The 13,971-nt window shown below is 43.3% G+C and overlaps 1 protein-coding gene across 1 annotated transcript in view; it reads right to left on the bottom strand.

Annotated features, from left to right (window-relative positions):
* Positions 1 to 13,971, bottom strand: part of LOC102471861 (NXPE family member 3) — a gene marked incomplete at its 3' end in the record, with an annotated part of 48,504 nt that overhangs the window by 21,113 nt on the left and 13,420 nt on the right. Inside the window, 3 exon segments of the mRNA XM_014584308.2 lie at positions 10 to 136; positions 2,181 to 2,260; positions 10,559 to 11,313. Of these exon segments, the coding sequence (XP_014439794.1) occupies positions 10 to 136; positions 2,181 to 2,260; positions 10,559 to 11,298 (947 nt within the window).

Here is a 13,971-nt window from a genome sequence, read left to right as displayed (position 1 = left end):
AGGCAGCCGAGGATGCTGTCGACAGTGGAGAAGGAGCGGCTGGAGCAGGCCAGCGAGTGCCACACATCTTGGTGGTAGAAGCCAGAGGGCTTTGGAACCAGGAGCCCAGGGCGGCATGGGAGCCGCGGGGACAGGGCTATGGGAAGGAGAGAAATAGAATAAGCTAAAATAATGTTTTAAATAGCTAACATTAATACTGTCTCTTGCAACACGCAGGCGCTCTTCTACATACGTTACATGTATTCTTTAATTTACACTTTTATAAAACCCATGGGGTACTAGTTTTATCTTCATTTACAAGGAGGGGCCACTAAGGTGCTGAAACGAGAAGTAATTTACCCCTGATTAAGAATGTGACTGGTAGTTCCTAAAAAAAACAAAAACGAACCCACCAAATGACCCAGCAACGCCACTTCTGAGTATACACTCAAAGGAACTGAAACTGGGATCTTGAAGCGGTATCTTAACCCCCATGTTCATTGCACGAGAATTTCCAATAGCCAAGACAGGAGAACAGCTGAGTGTCTGTTGACAGATGCCTGGATAAAGACAATGTAGCACACACATGCATACACACATGTGCAGAACATACACATGGCGGGATAGTATTCAATCTTGAATGAAGGAAATCCTGCCATTCGTGACAAGATAGATGAACCTGGAGGGCATTGTGATAAGGGAAATAAGCTGGCCACAGAATAGACAAACACTCTATGATTTGTATGATTCACTTACGTGTAGGATCTAGAAAAGTTGAACTCATAGAAGCAGAGACTTCTTTTTCTTCCTTTTTAAATTATTTTATTCAATATAATTTTATTAATTCATTCATTTGTTTTAATTTGATCAGAGAGACAGAGAGAGAGAGAGGAAAGTGAGAAAGCAAGCCACCAGGTCCGGGACTTGAAACATGTTCATCCATGTGGGAGTGTCCTGCGCCTTAACCACCACACTACTTGCTGGTCCCCAAGCAGAGACTTCTATGGTGGCTGTCAAGGGCTGCAGGAAGTGGGGCGTGGGGAGATGCTGGTTAAAGGAACAAACTTTCCGTTATAAGCTGAGTGAAGTCTGGGGAGCTAACACACAGCCTGGTGAGTATAGTTAACAATACTGTATTACATACTTGAAATTTGCTGAGAGAATTGAGCCTAAGTACTCTTACCACGCACTCACACACCCACACACACATACACAACATAACTACGTGAGGTGATGGATGTACAAACTAACTTGAGTGTGGTAACTATTTCACAATGTTTATGCAAGTCATATCATCACACTGTGTACCTGAACTATACATAACTGTGTTGATTATACTTCGATATAGCTGGACAAATGAAAAAGAAAACATAAAGAAGAAAATGCCATTGTTTGTGACAACATGGATGAACTTGGAGGACATTAAGCTGAGTGAAATAAGTCAGCCATTGGATAAATACTAGGTTGTTGGAAAAGTCATGGCGTCTCTTTCTATGCAAAATGCATCATGACTCTTACAACAACCCAATACATGCTATCACTTCCATGTGGACTAGAAAACACTCAGACTCATAGAAGCAGAGGAGAATGTTTGCTGGTAGGGATTTAGGGAAAGGGGAAACGAAGGTATCAGTCAAAGGATATAAAGTTTCAATTATACAAGGGGTCCTAGCAATACACTGTACAGTATAGAGCCTACAGGTAACAATACCATGTCCTATATTTTAAAACGTGCTAAAAGGGTAGATCTTACACATTTTTTTTTCAAATGCAAAAAATAATAATAATAAAGAGAAAGGCCCAGCCTTGATGCCATAGAAGTAGCATGCTGATCTCTAGTGTTGGAAGCCACATTGCCCACTGTGTGTTCAGATGCCATTTGAACCTAGAACATAGAGGGTGTGTGCATATAGAATGTACATACCTTTCACAGGTATGTACTTGTTTCCAAACTCATTAAGTTGCATACATTACATATATACAGATTTTTCATACATAAACCATGCTTCAATAAAGTGGTTAAAAAAAAGAGTGACTGGCAGAGACAGCACTTGAACCCAGAAGTCTGAGGTTACAGACCGTACTACTAACCGTCGCACATCCTGAAGACTAAACTCCCAGGGGAGGAAGGAAAAGCCCCGTAAGTCCATCCTTAATACCATCACCACAGCCACCCCTGGCATGTCCTGGGCCTCACTTACCCAGACTGATGTTCCCTGTGGCTGCTGTCCTGATCTGAATTGGAGAAATTCCCTGAGGGAGCAGCTTGTCAGTCACATTCCTGCAGAAACACCATGAGTGAGCATTGAGGATGACCCCCAGGTACAGACTAGTCATTTCCACTCTGCTAATTCCAAAAAAAGAGTTTGAGGTCACTACAATATCATTATCACATCTAAAACTTGGAATAATTGCAAGAAGAAAAAAATAATGGAAAGAAAAGAAAATGTCGCCAGAGCTTGGCGGAAGGACCTCTGCAATTAACCCATCCGTTAGACTCTTAGCTCACGAGCAGTCACGATGAGCAGAGAATAACTGAACTGGATCTTGCATCAGTGGTTCTGTTTCCAGTCGTGGGAGTGCACAAGCATGCCAGGAGACACGAACTGTTCCTGGCACTAAATCCTGGAGAGATCATGAAAGCAGGATCATTTTTTGTGACATGAACTCTCAAGTGGAAACATAACTCCTCACAGTGTAAGTATGGGTCATGCGTGGTGACTTTCAAAGATACAGCACAGAAGAGGAAGGTGGTGGAGAGTAGCGTTTCTCTGGAAAAGCCTGACAAACACCACCCGGCACATTATCAAGGTTAAGCCCAACAGGCATAAATGACATTGAGATATGATACGATAAAATGCGACCAGCTCTATGAGGTCCTTCCCAGAACATCCAGCCCTAACCTACATGTAAGAAAAACCTGGGACAAATTCTAACAGGGAAATTCTACAATTGACCAATTCTTCTGAAAACTGTCAAGATCCTCACTGACAAAGTCTGAGGACCTGTCACAGCTAAGAGGAGCCTAAGGAGACATGACAACTAAGTGCTATGCACTGCTCAAGCCTTACACACATCGTGGGAGTGCCCGGGGTCCAGCAGAGAGGAAGGGGCCCTAGCACAGCATGACCCTGTGGAGAGGGCTGTTTCTCTCTCTCTTTCATGCACCCTATCATAAATAAAGAATTTTAAAAAGAATTATTTAATTTTATTTATCATTATTATTATTTTAAAATTTGCTACAGGGTACATGCACTCACCAGAGAGAGAGAGTTAATGAGAAAGCAAGCCACCAGGTCCAGGACTCGAACCATAGTCAACCATGAGGGACTTCAGCACCTTAACCACCAGTTCCAGGCCTCGAACCGTAGTCAATCATGAGGGAGTTCAGCACCTTAACCACCATGCCACTTGCTGGCCCCCAAAAAGTTTTTAATGAAAAAACAGAAAGTATAGGGGCCAGCAGGTGGCATGGTGGTTAAGGTGCTGAACTCTCACATGGCCAAACATAGTTTGAGTCTTGAACCTAGTGGCTTGATTCTCACTCTCCTCTGTCGGTCTGGTCAAATTAAAAGATAATAAATAAAATAAACAATTCTTTAAAAAATTGTAATGTGATTAATTTGAATAGAATCCTGGAACAGAAAAAATGATGTTAGACAAAACTTAAATAATCTAAATAAAGGATGGAGTATGATTAACAATGATATATCAATTTTGGTTCATAAATTGTAACAGATGTACCACACTAATGTATATTGTTAAAAATAGGGGAGGGGGCCAGAAGGTGGTGAGGTGATTAAAGGCTCTGGACTCCCACATGGCCGACTGTAGTTTGAGTCCCAGACCTGGCGGCTTGCTGTCTCACTTGCCCTCTCTCTCTCTCTCCCTCATTCTGTCCCTCTCTGGTCAAATTAAAAGTAAGCAAATAAATAAATAAAGTTAAATAAAATAATTCTTTAAACAAAATAACAGGGCAGGGGTCAGCAGGTGGTGTGGTAGCTGAGAAACTGAATTCCAGCATGGCCCATCACAGTTCTTCCCAGACTTGTTGACTTGAAAATCATACCGGGTGTCCAGGTGCACATGCATGCAGGCCCAGAATCCTAAGAGGAGAATGGAGGAGAAGAGATTGTATATAGTATGGCCATCTCTCTAGGGCTTGATTTCTCACTTTCCCCCTCTCTGTGTCTTTCTCTAGCATGAGCACATGCTCTATGACAAAAACTTAATAAAATAAAATAAAAGGGGAAAATACTGGGAAAAGGAATATGGGAACTCTCCATATTATGTGCTCAATTTCTCTATAAATCTAAAACTGTTCTTTAAAAAATAAAGTCTACTACTGGGAACCAGCAGTTAGCGTAATGGCTATGTCGCTGGACTCCCACGTAGTCGACCGCGGTTCGTGTCCCGGACCCAGTGGCTTAAAACTCACACTGGGCACGTGTGCGTGAGTGCCCAAGATCCCGAGAGGAGAATGGAGGAGAAGGGATTGCGGCGTGACCATCCCCCCTGGGGGGTGATTTCTCGCTTTCTGTCTCTATGTCTCTCTGTCTGTCTGGCGAGCGCACGCGCCCTACAGTGAAAATCTCTCCCCCCCAAAAATAAATAAATAAATAAAGTCTACTACTAAAAAAAATTCTAGCAATTTCACATGTGGGTGTTTGCCTAAGAGAAAATTAAATATTTATCTAATTTTAAGTATTTGGCGGAAGGACTTGTGCAATTAACACATCCGTTAGGGTCTTGGCTTACGAACAGTCATGATGAACAGAGAGTAACTGAACTGGATCTTGTACCAGTGTTCAAAACCCTTATACCTTAGTGTTCACAGAAGTTTTATTTACAATGGCTAAAACCTGGAAACAACCCAAAGGTTCATCATCCATTTATTAATAGATAAACTATGATACAGTTTTACATTCAAACACTATCCAGCAATGAAAACGGGAAAAAAAATAAAAATAAAAAAACTACCGATAGGGAGCCTTCAAGTGGTATAGTAGTTTGGGCGCTGAACTCCCACATGGTTGACTACGGTTCAAGTCCTGGACCTGGCGGCCTGCTTTCTCTCTCTCGCTCGCTCTTTCTCTCTGGTGCATGAATAAATAAACAAATTGAATTAAATTAAAAAAAAAAAAAAAACTACCGATGTACGGTAACACAGGAAGAGCACCTCAGACATTTCACTGACCAGGTACAGATACCAGAATATATATTGTATGATTCCATTTCTATACAATTCTAGAAAAGGTAAAACTGATATTTACTGTTAGAATACAAATCAGTATTTGCCTGGGACTGGGGGTGAGAGGAGGCTTGACTGTGAAGGGACAGGAGAGAAACAGGAGAGGGGGTGGGAATGTTCTGTATCTTATTGTGGTGGTAGCTACATGGCTGTGAACTTTAATTAAAGCATATTTCATGGTGTGTGAATTGTAATTCAAAAAACTTTATTTTAAAATATGTTTAAATCAAAACATTTTTAAAGCTTACATTAAAACCAGAATCTCAAATAGTATTATGGACTGCTGAGCAATGCTGCGATTGGGCAAACAGCTACTAAGTAACTGCGTAGTTGTATGTTGCACCAATGTACGGTCTAGAATAGATGTGCTCTAGAATAGAATGTATTCTTGAGAATAGATGTGCTCCAGTTTAAACGAGGCTGGAAATGACAACTTGATCATGTTTCCAGCTGTGTGTTTCTCCCACTCCAAAGCTGAGGTTGAGAACTTCCCTTCTCCCTTTCCTTCCTGAGGTAGGAGAGGGGGACAGGGATAGTGTCTTCTACTTTACTGTGAAGCTCACTCGCCATTAGGCCTCTTATCAGAAAATGTATCTACACCCATTCTCCCTTCTTCCTAGCCCCTCAAGAGAGGAGGTAACATTGCATCAATGCCCAATGCAACCACCTTCTGCATCTCTTAGATCATGTCACATTCATCTTTTGCACCCTCTTTCACTTATTCTTCCCCCGAGTTCTTTCTTTGCAAAGTGTAGTCACATCTGCTCCATTAAATAAAGCCACTCTTCTATCGGTACCTCCTCCTACAGCCACAACTCTGCCAGGCTCCTTTCCTTTGTAGGACAACTTCTTGAAAGACTCATCTGCTTTGTTATCTGTCTTCTTTTCCCCTCTCTCTACACATTTTAGAAAGTTATTTCAGTATTGGGACCAGCAGTTAGCCTACTGGCTATGTTGCTGGACTCCCACGAAGTCGATCGCGGTTCGAGTCCCGGACTCAGTGGCTTAAACTCAAGCCGGGTGCGTGTGCGTGCGTGCCCAAGATCCCGAGAGGAGAATGGAGAAGGGATTGCAGTGTGGCCATCCCCCCTGGCGGGTGATTTCCTGCTTTCTGTCTCTTTGTCTCTGTCTGGCGAGCACATGCGCCCTATAGCAAAAAACCTCTCAAAAAAAAAAAAAGAAAAAGAAAAAGTTAGTTATTTTAGTATATACCTGACATCCAGCTATATCGGATCTTAACATTTTACCAATTTGAATCAGATATTACTGTAAAAAGAAATGAATCCATAGCTAAAATAAAGAAAATAGGGTTAACACCAAATGCTGGGGAGGATGCAGAGAAACTGGATCTCTCATGTCATTGGTGAGAATGCAAAATGGAATGGCCACTCTGGCAAATAGTTTGGCAATTTCATATAAAACTAAGCATCCAGTAATCGCACAATCTAGTCACTAAGTTATTTATTCCAGAGAAAAGAAAACTTAAGCTTATTCAACAACCTTTTTGGCACCAGGGACCAGTTTTGTGGAAGACAATGTTCCCATTGGACAGGGCTTGGTGGAGGCACAGCTTTAAGTCTGCCACCAAATGCAGCTACACAATTAAACTACATCAACTCACCTGCAACTATAAAACCTGCCACCAGATGCAGCTAAGATGGCATTTGACACTCAATGACTCATAACTCAGATCACCAGGCATTAGATTTTTCCTAACTCAGATTACCAAGCGTTATACACTCTCCTTATGAGAACGGCATGTTGTCCCCAGCCTTTTAGGCACCAGGGACCAGTTTTGTGGAAGACAATGTTCCCATGGACAGGGCATGGGGGAGGCACAGCTTCTGACTTAAAGCCTGCCACCAGATGCAGCTACACAATTAAAGTACATCAACTCACCTGCCACTATAAACCTGCCACCAGATGCAGCTAAATTGTCACTTGACACTGACTCCTAACTCAGATCACCAAGCATTACATTCTCCTTACAAGAGCGGCATGTTTTTCACATCACTGGATCCAGGACTCAACTGCAAAGTTGGCCACTTGGGATCCAGTGCCTTTATCACCACGTCACCTGCTAACCCTGGACAAAATATTTTAAAATCTCCTTATGAGAATCTAATGCCTGGTGATCTGAGGTGGAGTTGAGTCACTTGTATATCCAAGTGCCTAGATCTCTTGAATGCTCCATTCACAACAGGGTTCCCGCTCCTCTGAGAATCTAATCCCACTGTTGATCTGACAGATGGAGCTCAAGTGAATGTGAGCTATGGGGGTAGCTGTACGTACAGATGAAGCTTCAGATCACTCATCTCTTGTGCGATCTCCTGCTCTGTGGCCGGGTTCCTAACAGGCTGGGACCAGTGCTGGTCCATGGCCCTGTGTTTTAGCAATAATCATATTACAAAAATTAGAGTTTTAGGCCAAATACAAGGAAGTAAAATGGAAATTTTACATATAACATAAAACAACTACAAAGTTGTATTTAACATAGCTTTAAAAAAAAAAAAAAAGAATTGGTGAGACCAGAAGTTGGCATGATGGCTATATCTCTGAACTCCCATATAGTTATAATCATATTACAAAAATTAGAGTTTTAGGCCAAATACAAGGAAGTAAAATGGAAATTTTACATATAACATAAAACAACTACAAAGTTGTATTTAACATAGCTTTAAAAAAAAAAAAAAAGAATTGGTGAGACCAGAAGTTGGCATGATGGCTATATCTCTGAACTCCCATATAGTTCACTACGGTTCGAGTCCTGGACCCGGTGGCTTAAACTCACACTGGGCGTGTGACCAGATGTGTGTGCTTGCATGCCCAAAATCCTGATAGGAGAATGGAGGAGAAGTGATTGTGGCGTGGCCATCCTCCTGCGCGGGTGGTGATTTCTCACTTCTGTCTCTCTGTCTCTCCCTGTCTTTCTGGAGAGCGCACGCGCCCTATAGCCAAAACTGCTCAAAGGAAAAAAGATCAAGAATTGGGACCAGCAGTTGGCGTAATGGCTATGTCGCTAGACTCCCACATAGTCGACAGTTGTCCAAGTCATGGAACCAGTGGCTTAAACTCATGCCGGGCACATGTGTGCGCATACCCAGGATCCCGAGAGGAGAATGGAGGGAAGAGATTGTGGTGTGGCCATACCGCCTGGGAGGTGATTTCTTGATTTCTGTCTCTCTGTCTTTCTGGCAAGTGCACACACCCTATAGCAAAAACCTCCCCCGCCAAAAAAAGAAAAAAAAGAATTATTTTATTTTATTTATTATCATTATTTTGTAACTTGACGAGAGAGAAAAGGAAAGTGAGAAAACAAACCTGATGGTTAGAACTCAAACCATGGTCAGCCATGTGGGAGTCCAACACCCTAACCACCATACCACTGCCAGCCTCAATATATAACATATCTTTAAAGTATATAAAGTGAAAATTGCTGGATTGCAAAGAGAAATTTTGAAATTTGTACATCTACAAACACAATAAAATGCATTTATATCTCAATCCAATAGATTAAGCAGACATAAAAAATTGTGAAGATATAGATCTTTTGGAATAAAAAATTAACACACTAATGGGACCAGCAGATTGCATAATGGCTATGTCACTATAGTCCCATGTACTTGATCACAGTATGAGTCCCAGACCCAGTGGCTAAAACTCACACCAGGCGCGTGCGTGCCCAGGATCCTGAGAGGATAATGGAGGAGAAGGGATTGTGGCATGGCCGTCCCCCCTGGGGGGTGATTTCTCACTTTTTCTGTCTCTGTCTTTCTGGAGAGCCACGCACCCTACAGTGAAAACCTCTTTTAAAAAAACTTAACATATTAAATCAAATAAGTTCAGGATTCTATTCTGAAGAAGAGAATAGAAGTAGAAGTTATTTTCAAGAAATGTGGGATACAGACAAAATTAGTCCTTCACTAGGCCACAAATGAATTCTAAACAAACTTTAAAGAATCAATACAATAAAGATATTGCTAATCATTATGCAAATAAATTTAGAGAGAACAATAAAAGGCTCCCACTTAGTTTAACATATTGCCAGAGGGTATGTGCAATCGCCAGAGAAAAACAGAGACAGAAAGAAAGCACTCCCTAACCAGGCGTGGTCACACTGTCATCCCTTCTCCATTTCTCCACCAGGTCAGGGTTTTTCTTTGCACAAAAGCACATGTACCCAGCATGTTTCTCAAGTCACTGAGGCTGTGACTGAAATCATAGGTAGCCATGTGAGATCCAGCTCCCTTAACCACTAGTCACAGAGTCAGCTAACTAGCCCTTTTTGAATTTCAAAACCTCTAAAAATAATTTTTAAATAATCCATGAGCTACACAGGAAATCACTAGAAATTATAAGACATGAAAAACAGAATAAAAACTCCTCTATAAAAAAATCTGGAGGGGGGCCAGCAGGTTGTGCGGTGGATAAGGGCGCTGGATTCCCACATGGCTATCATGGTTTGAGTCCCAGACTTGGTGGCTTGTTTTCTCACTTTCTCTTTCTCTCTCTCTCTCTGTGTCTCTGTCTGGTCAAATTAAAAAATAATAACAAATGGAATTAAATAAATAAATAACCCTTTTTTTAAAATTTGGAGAATACAATTAAAGCTATACTCATAGAAATTTATAGCCTTAATTATTTTTATTCCAGATAAAGAGATTCGAAATAGATGGGTTAAGTGTTCTATAAACTTTAAAATCATGAAACTATACAAGGCAATAAACCTCCATGAGATCAAAAAGGTAGTGTAAAAATGGAATTAAAGTGCAAGTTTATCTTGGTGCAAAAAAATCTGAAATCCACACATCAGTTTTTCATAATACATATTTTCTATGCATTTTTTGAGGATTCCTCATGTAATAAATTGAAGTAACAAGTATTGGACATACCAACAGAAGCTGATGAAATAGAATAGGGGCTTCTTCTCCTGCTAAAATGGCATACCAATTCTCACCAAAAAGCCTGGACTTCTTTTTGTCCCCTCCCCTAGTTTTTGCTATAGGCTGCTTGTACTTTCCAGAGAGACAAGGGGAGTGGTGAAAAATCACCACCCAAGGGGGATAGTGATGCCACAGTCCCTTCTCCTCCATTCCCATCTTTGGATTTGGGGCATACATGCATGCATGCCTGGCATGTTTTCAAGTCACTGGATCCAGGACTCAACCACAAAGTCGGCCATGTGGGATCCAGTGTCTTTATCACCACATCACCTGCTAACCTTGGACAAAATATTTTAAAATCTACCTAAATAACTGAATATTTTTAAAAATAATGAGGAAAGATGTGACTTATGGAGACATGCATCCCACATTCTGGGTTTCTTACCATGCCAGCAGGGACTCATCATGTGGAGTGGTCACCTTCAGATAATTCCCACTTGAATGACCAACTAGAAAGTTGCAGGGCAGGGTAGGAGGTTTAGCACAGAACCAGAGTTCACCAGAAACCATATCCCTGTACTGGCAGGTAGGCCCTTTTGTACCAGTTGACTGGGGGTCGACATTGCAAATCACAGTCTCTTCAGTCCCTTTTGGTCCCCGGAAATAGCCCCTAAAATCGACTGTGGCGCTTTTCTCTCTCCAGATTCTCTGCAGAACCCCAACTGCCTCGCTGGAGTGAATCAGCCGCACTTGCACCTGGGCCTGCCCAGCCCAGAAAAGGGGGAAAGATAAGAGGTACGTGCCATTTTCCAGGTCCCAGACATCCCCAGGGACCCCTGCCTTCAGATCTGGACCCAGCAGCTGTGCCCGAAACAGATCCCCACCGTGGGTCTTGGGCCTGCCCCAGTGGTCCCTGGCCACAAGGATGGCCTCCAGGGAGCTTCCCAGGGCATAGCTGGCCTGAGCAGGACTCCTGAGGTGGTAGGTAGAGGTCTGGGGGCTGGTAGAGGCCAAAATGTCCCCTCCACCTCCTGGGATGGGAGGCCAGTACAGAAGACGGGTCAAGTTGGTAAGCTTCTGAGAGAGAGAGTCCAAGAAGGAGGAAGAGTCCATGGACTTGGAGGCTAATTTACAGATAGGGCGAGGTCCAGGGGGCCGATAGATGTTTCTGTTGGGCTTGGACATCTTGAAATAGACAATCTGTGGGTAGAGAAAGAGGAATCTATCAGTGGTTTGTATTTCCCTCATTTTCTTCTGGGAAAGAGATTTTCATTTATCGAAGCTAGTTCCTGGATCAGCAGGCAGCTTGCTGGTTAAGGCAGTTGATTTCCATGTGGCTGACCACTGTTTGAGTCCTGGACTGGCAGCTTAAAAATGTACTGGGTAAATATCTGTGCATGGTCCAAATATCAGGAGAATAGAGAGAATAGGGATTGTGGTGATGCCATCCCTGCTGGGAAGTGATTTCTCATTTTCCTCTCACTGTCTGTCTCTGGCAAACACACACGTGACGTGGCAAAAATCTTTAAAAAAAAAAAGAAAAGAAAAGAAAAGAAAAGAAAAGAAAGAGAGAGAGAGAAAGAAAATTATGAAATTATGGCCCCTCTGCCAGGTTTGTCCCGGGCTTCCTATCCTGCCTGCATCCTGCTGACTGTCATTTATAAGCCTGGTGTCTGAATCATCATTACTTTTTTTTTTATGGGCCAGAGGCTAAGTGCCCCTGCCAGAGAGAGAGCAAGAGAAAGAGACAGAGACAGTCAGGGAAGGAGAGGGACAAAGCACCACCCAGTGGGGTGTGATCATGCTGCAGTCCCTACTCCCTGATTTCTCCATCCTGGTGGGCTTTTGGGCATGCGTGCACAAGCACTCGGTGTGTTTCTCAAGCTGCTGGGGTTGAGACTAGAACTGAGTACTTGCTCACGTGGGACTCAGCTTCCCTGACCACTAGGCCATGGGGCTAGCCTAACCATGAACTTTATTTGAGAAAAGCATCTCACGTTGTGAAGGTGAACTTGTGTCTCCGGTTTATCTCCACTGGCTCCTTGTTTTGGACTTACTCCTCCACTACCACCTCTCTGACACCCACCCCTGGAGTTATGAGGTGGCCTGGATCCCACCCACAGGTCTCCGGCTTTCCTTGCTCCTCGCAAGTCCCACTTCCCTCCCAGACCTTGGCGTTCTAAGGGTACCCTCCTCTCCCTCTCTTCCCTCTTCACATCTCCATGCTCACCACCTCCAACCCAGGCTGATGACTGATGAGCCCTTCACTCCATGCTCCTGAAGGTTATAGAAAAAGGGGGGCCCAATGAAGGCACAGTGGTCATGCAACTGTACCCACAGGACAGGTCCTGGGTTTGTGTTCCAGGGTTTCCTTGAATATGCTGGGCAGGCATGTGTCTGCTCATGATCCAGGCCAGCTGAGACTGCAGACGGGTCACAACATGAAGACTCTGTTGAGGTTGCCTCTCTCTCTGTCTCTTTCCTATAGAAGCCATAAATAAGTGAACTTTAAAAGAAAAAAATGAGAAAAAGGAAGCCAGTTCATCCTTAGTGAGCTTCCTCTGTAATTGGGCACAGACGAAGGAAAGAAGAAATGCCATCACAGAAATCATTGGAAAAGTAAGGAGCCGCGCGCCGGGAATGGCCTGGCCGGGGCCCCACTGGGGGGGGCCACGCAGCCAGGGGCTCACGCCCCCCAGCGCAGCCAAGCGCCTCTCCCTGCCTCTCCCTGCCTCTCTGGCCCGGGATGGCCCGGAGGCCGAAAACAAGGTTGAAGAACTTGCAACTTAAGAAGATGATAGTTACCAGCCCTGCATTACCTCAGGGGAAAACAAGAACTACTCTGCCATTTTTAAGGAAGCCAGATACCCAAGGACAACTCACACTGCAGACCCCCACAACACCATTCCTGGTAACTACAAGATGACTGCTGTGCCGCATCAGCTGATAATTATCCCTGTGTACCAGAACTGCTTTCCTGAAACTGCATTCCTTGGAGACTCACCTACACTTGTGGATCTGCCGGAGACCCTTCCTTATCCAACCCTGAGTGGAGTTTATGCTCCCTATTACCAAAAACTTTATGAGCTGATGGTTGGAACTTGTGGCCTCTCTCCCTTTACTTGTATGTATCACTTTTTCAGTAACTCTTCTGGAAGACAACTGTATATAGCAGGGATATTGTAATGGGAGAGTGAGACAAGGCAGTCGAATACCAGACAAAGGTAGCTTGAGAAACATGCCAGCAGTGTGTGCTCACGTTCTCAAAATCCCAAAAGGAGGGAGAGAGAGAGGAGAAGGGATTGTAGTGTGACCCTTCCCCTTGGGAGGTGCTTTCTCCTATCTCACTCTGTCTCAAAAAAAAAATTGGATATTTGATGGCTGCAGTGAGCGGTATGGGCCCAGTTGGGTTCTACTTTATAGTATGCTCTTTTTACCCAATGGGGTTTAGGCCTAAAGTCAGACTTGAGTTCATGTAGAGGCATGTGTCAGCTGTGATAACTATTGGAGAGACTTAGACTAATTAAGATCACTGACAGATCATTTGGGGAGGGGTGAGGCACGGAGGGCAATCGGGGATGACAGGGACAATGTGGGAGGAGGATGGGTCATAACAGAGGGAGGGGGATGGGGAATCTAGGATGGTAAAACAAAAGGCAAGGTATGCAGGACACAAGAATTGGGAAATTATTTGCTGAGAACATATATGTTGACGTGCTTGATTGAGCCAATGCACAGTATATTTTGGATGGAAAATTCATTTGTGTGTTGCGATGGGAAAAAAAATTATAATAAAAAATAAACTATAAAAAAAAAAAAGAGAAGAGGATAGAGAAAGATAGCAAGTGAACAATAGAG

Source organism: Tupaia chinensis, unplaced genomic scaffold (assembly GCF_000334495.1).
Source record: "Tupaia chinensis unplaced genomic scaffold, TupChi_1.0 Scaffold146229_1, whole genome shotgun sequence".
Classification (NCBI taxonomy): domain Eukaryota; kingdom Metazoa; phylum Chordata; class Mammalia; order Scandentia; family Tupaiidae; genus Tupaia; species Tupaia belangeri.
This window is presented reverse-complemented; position numbering and strand designations above follow the sequence as displayed.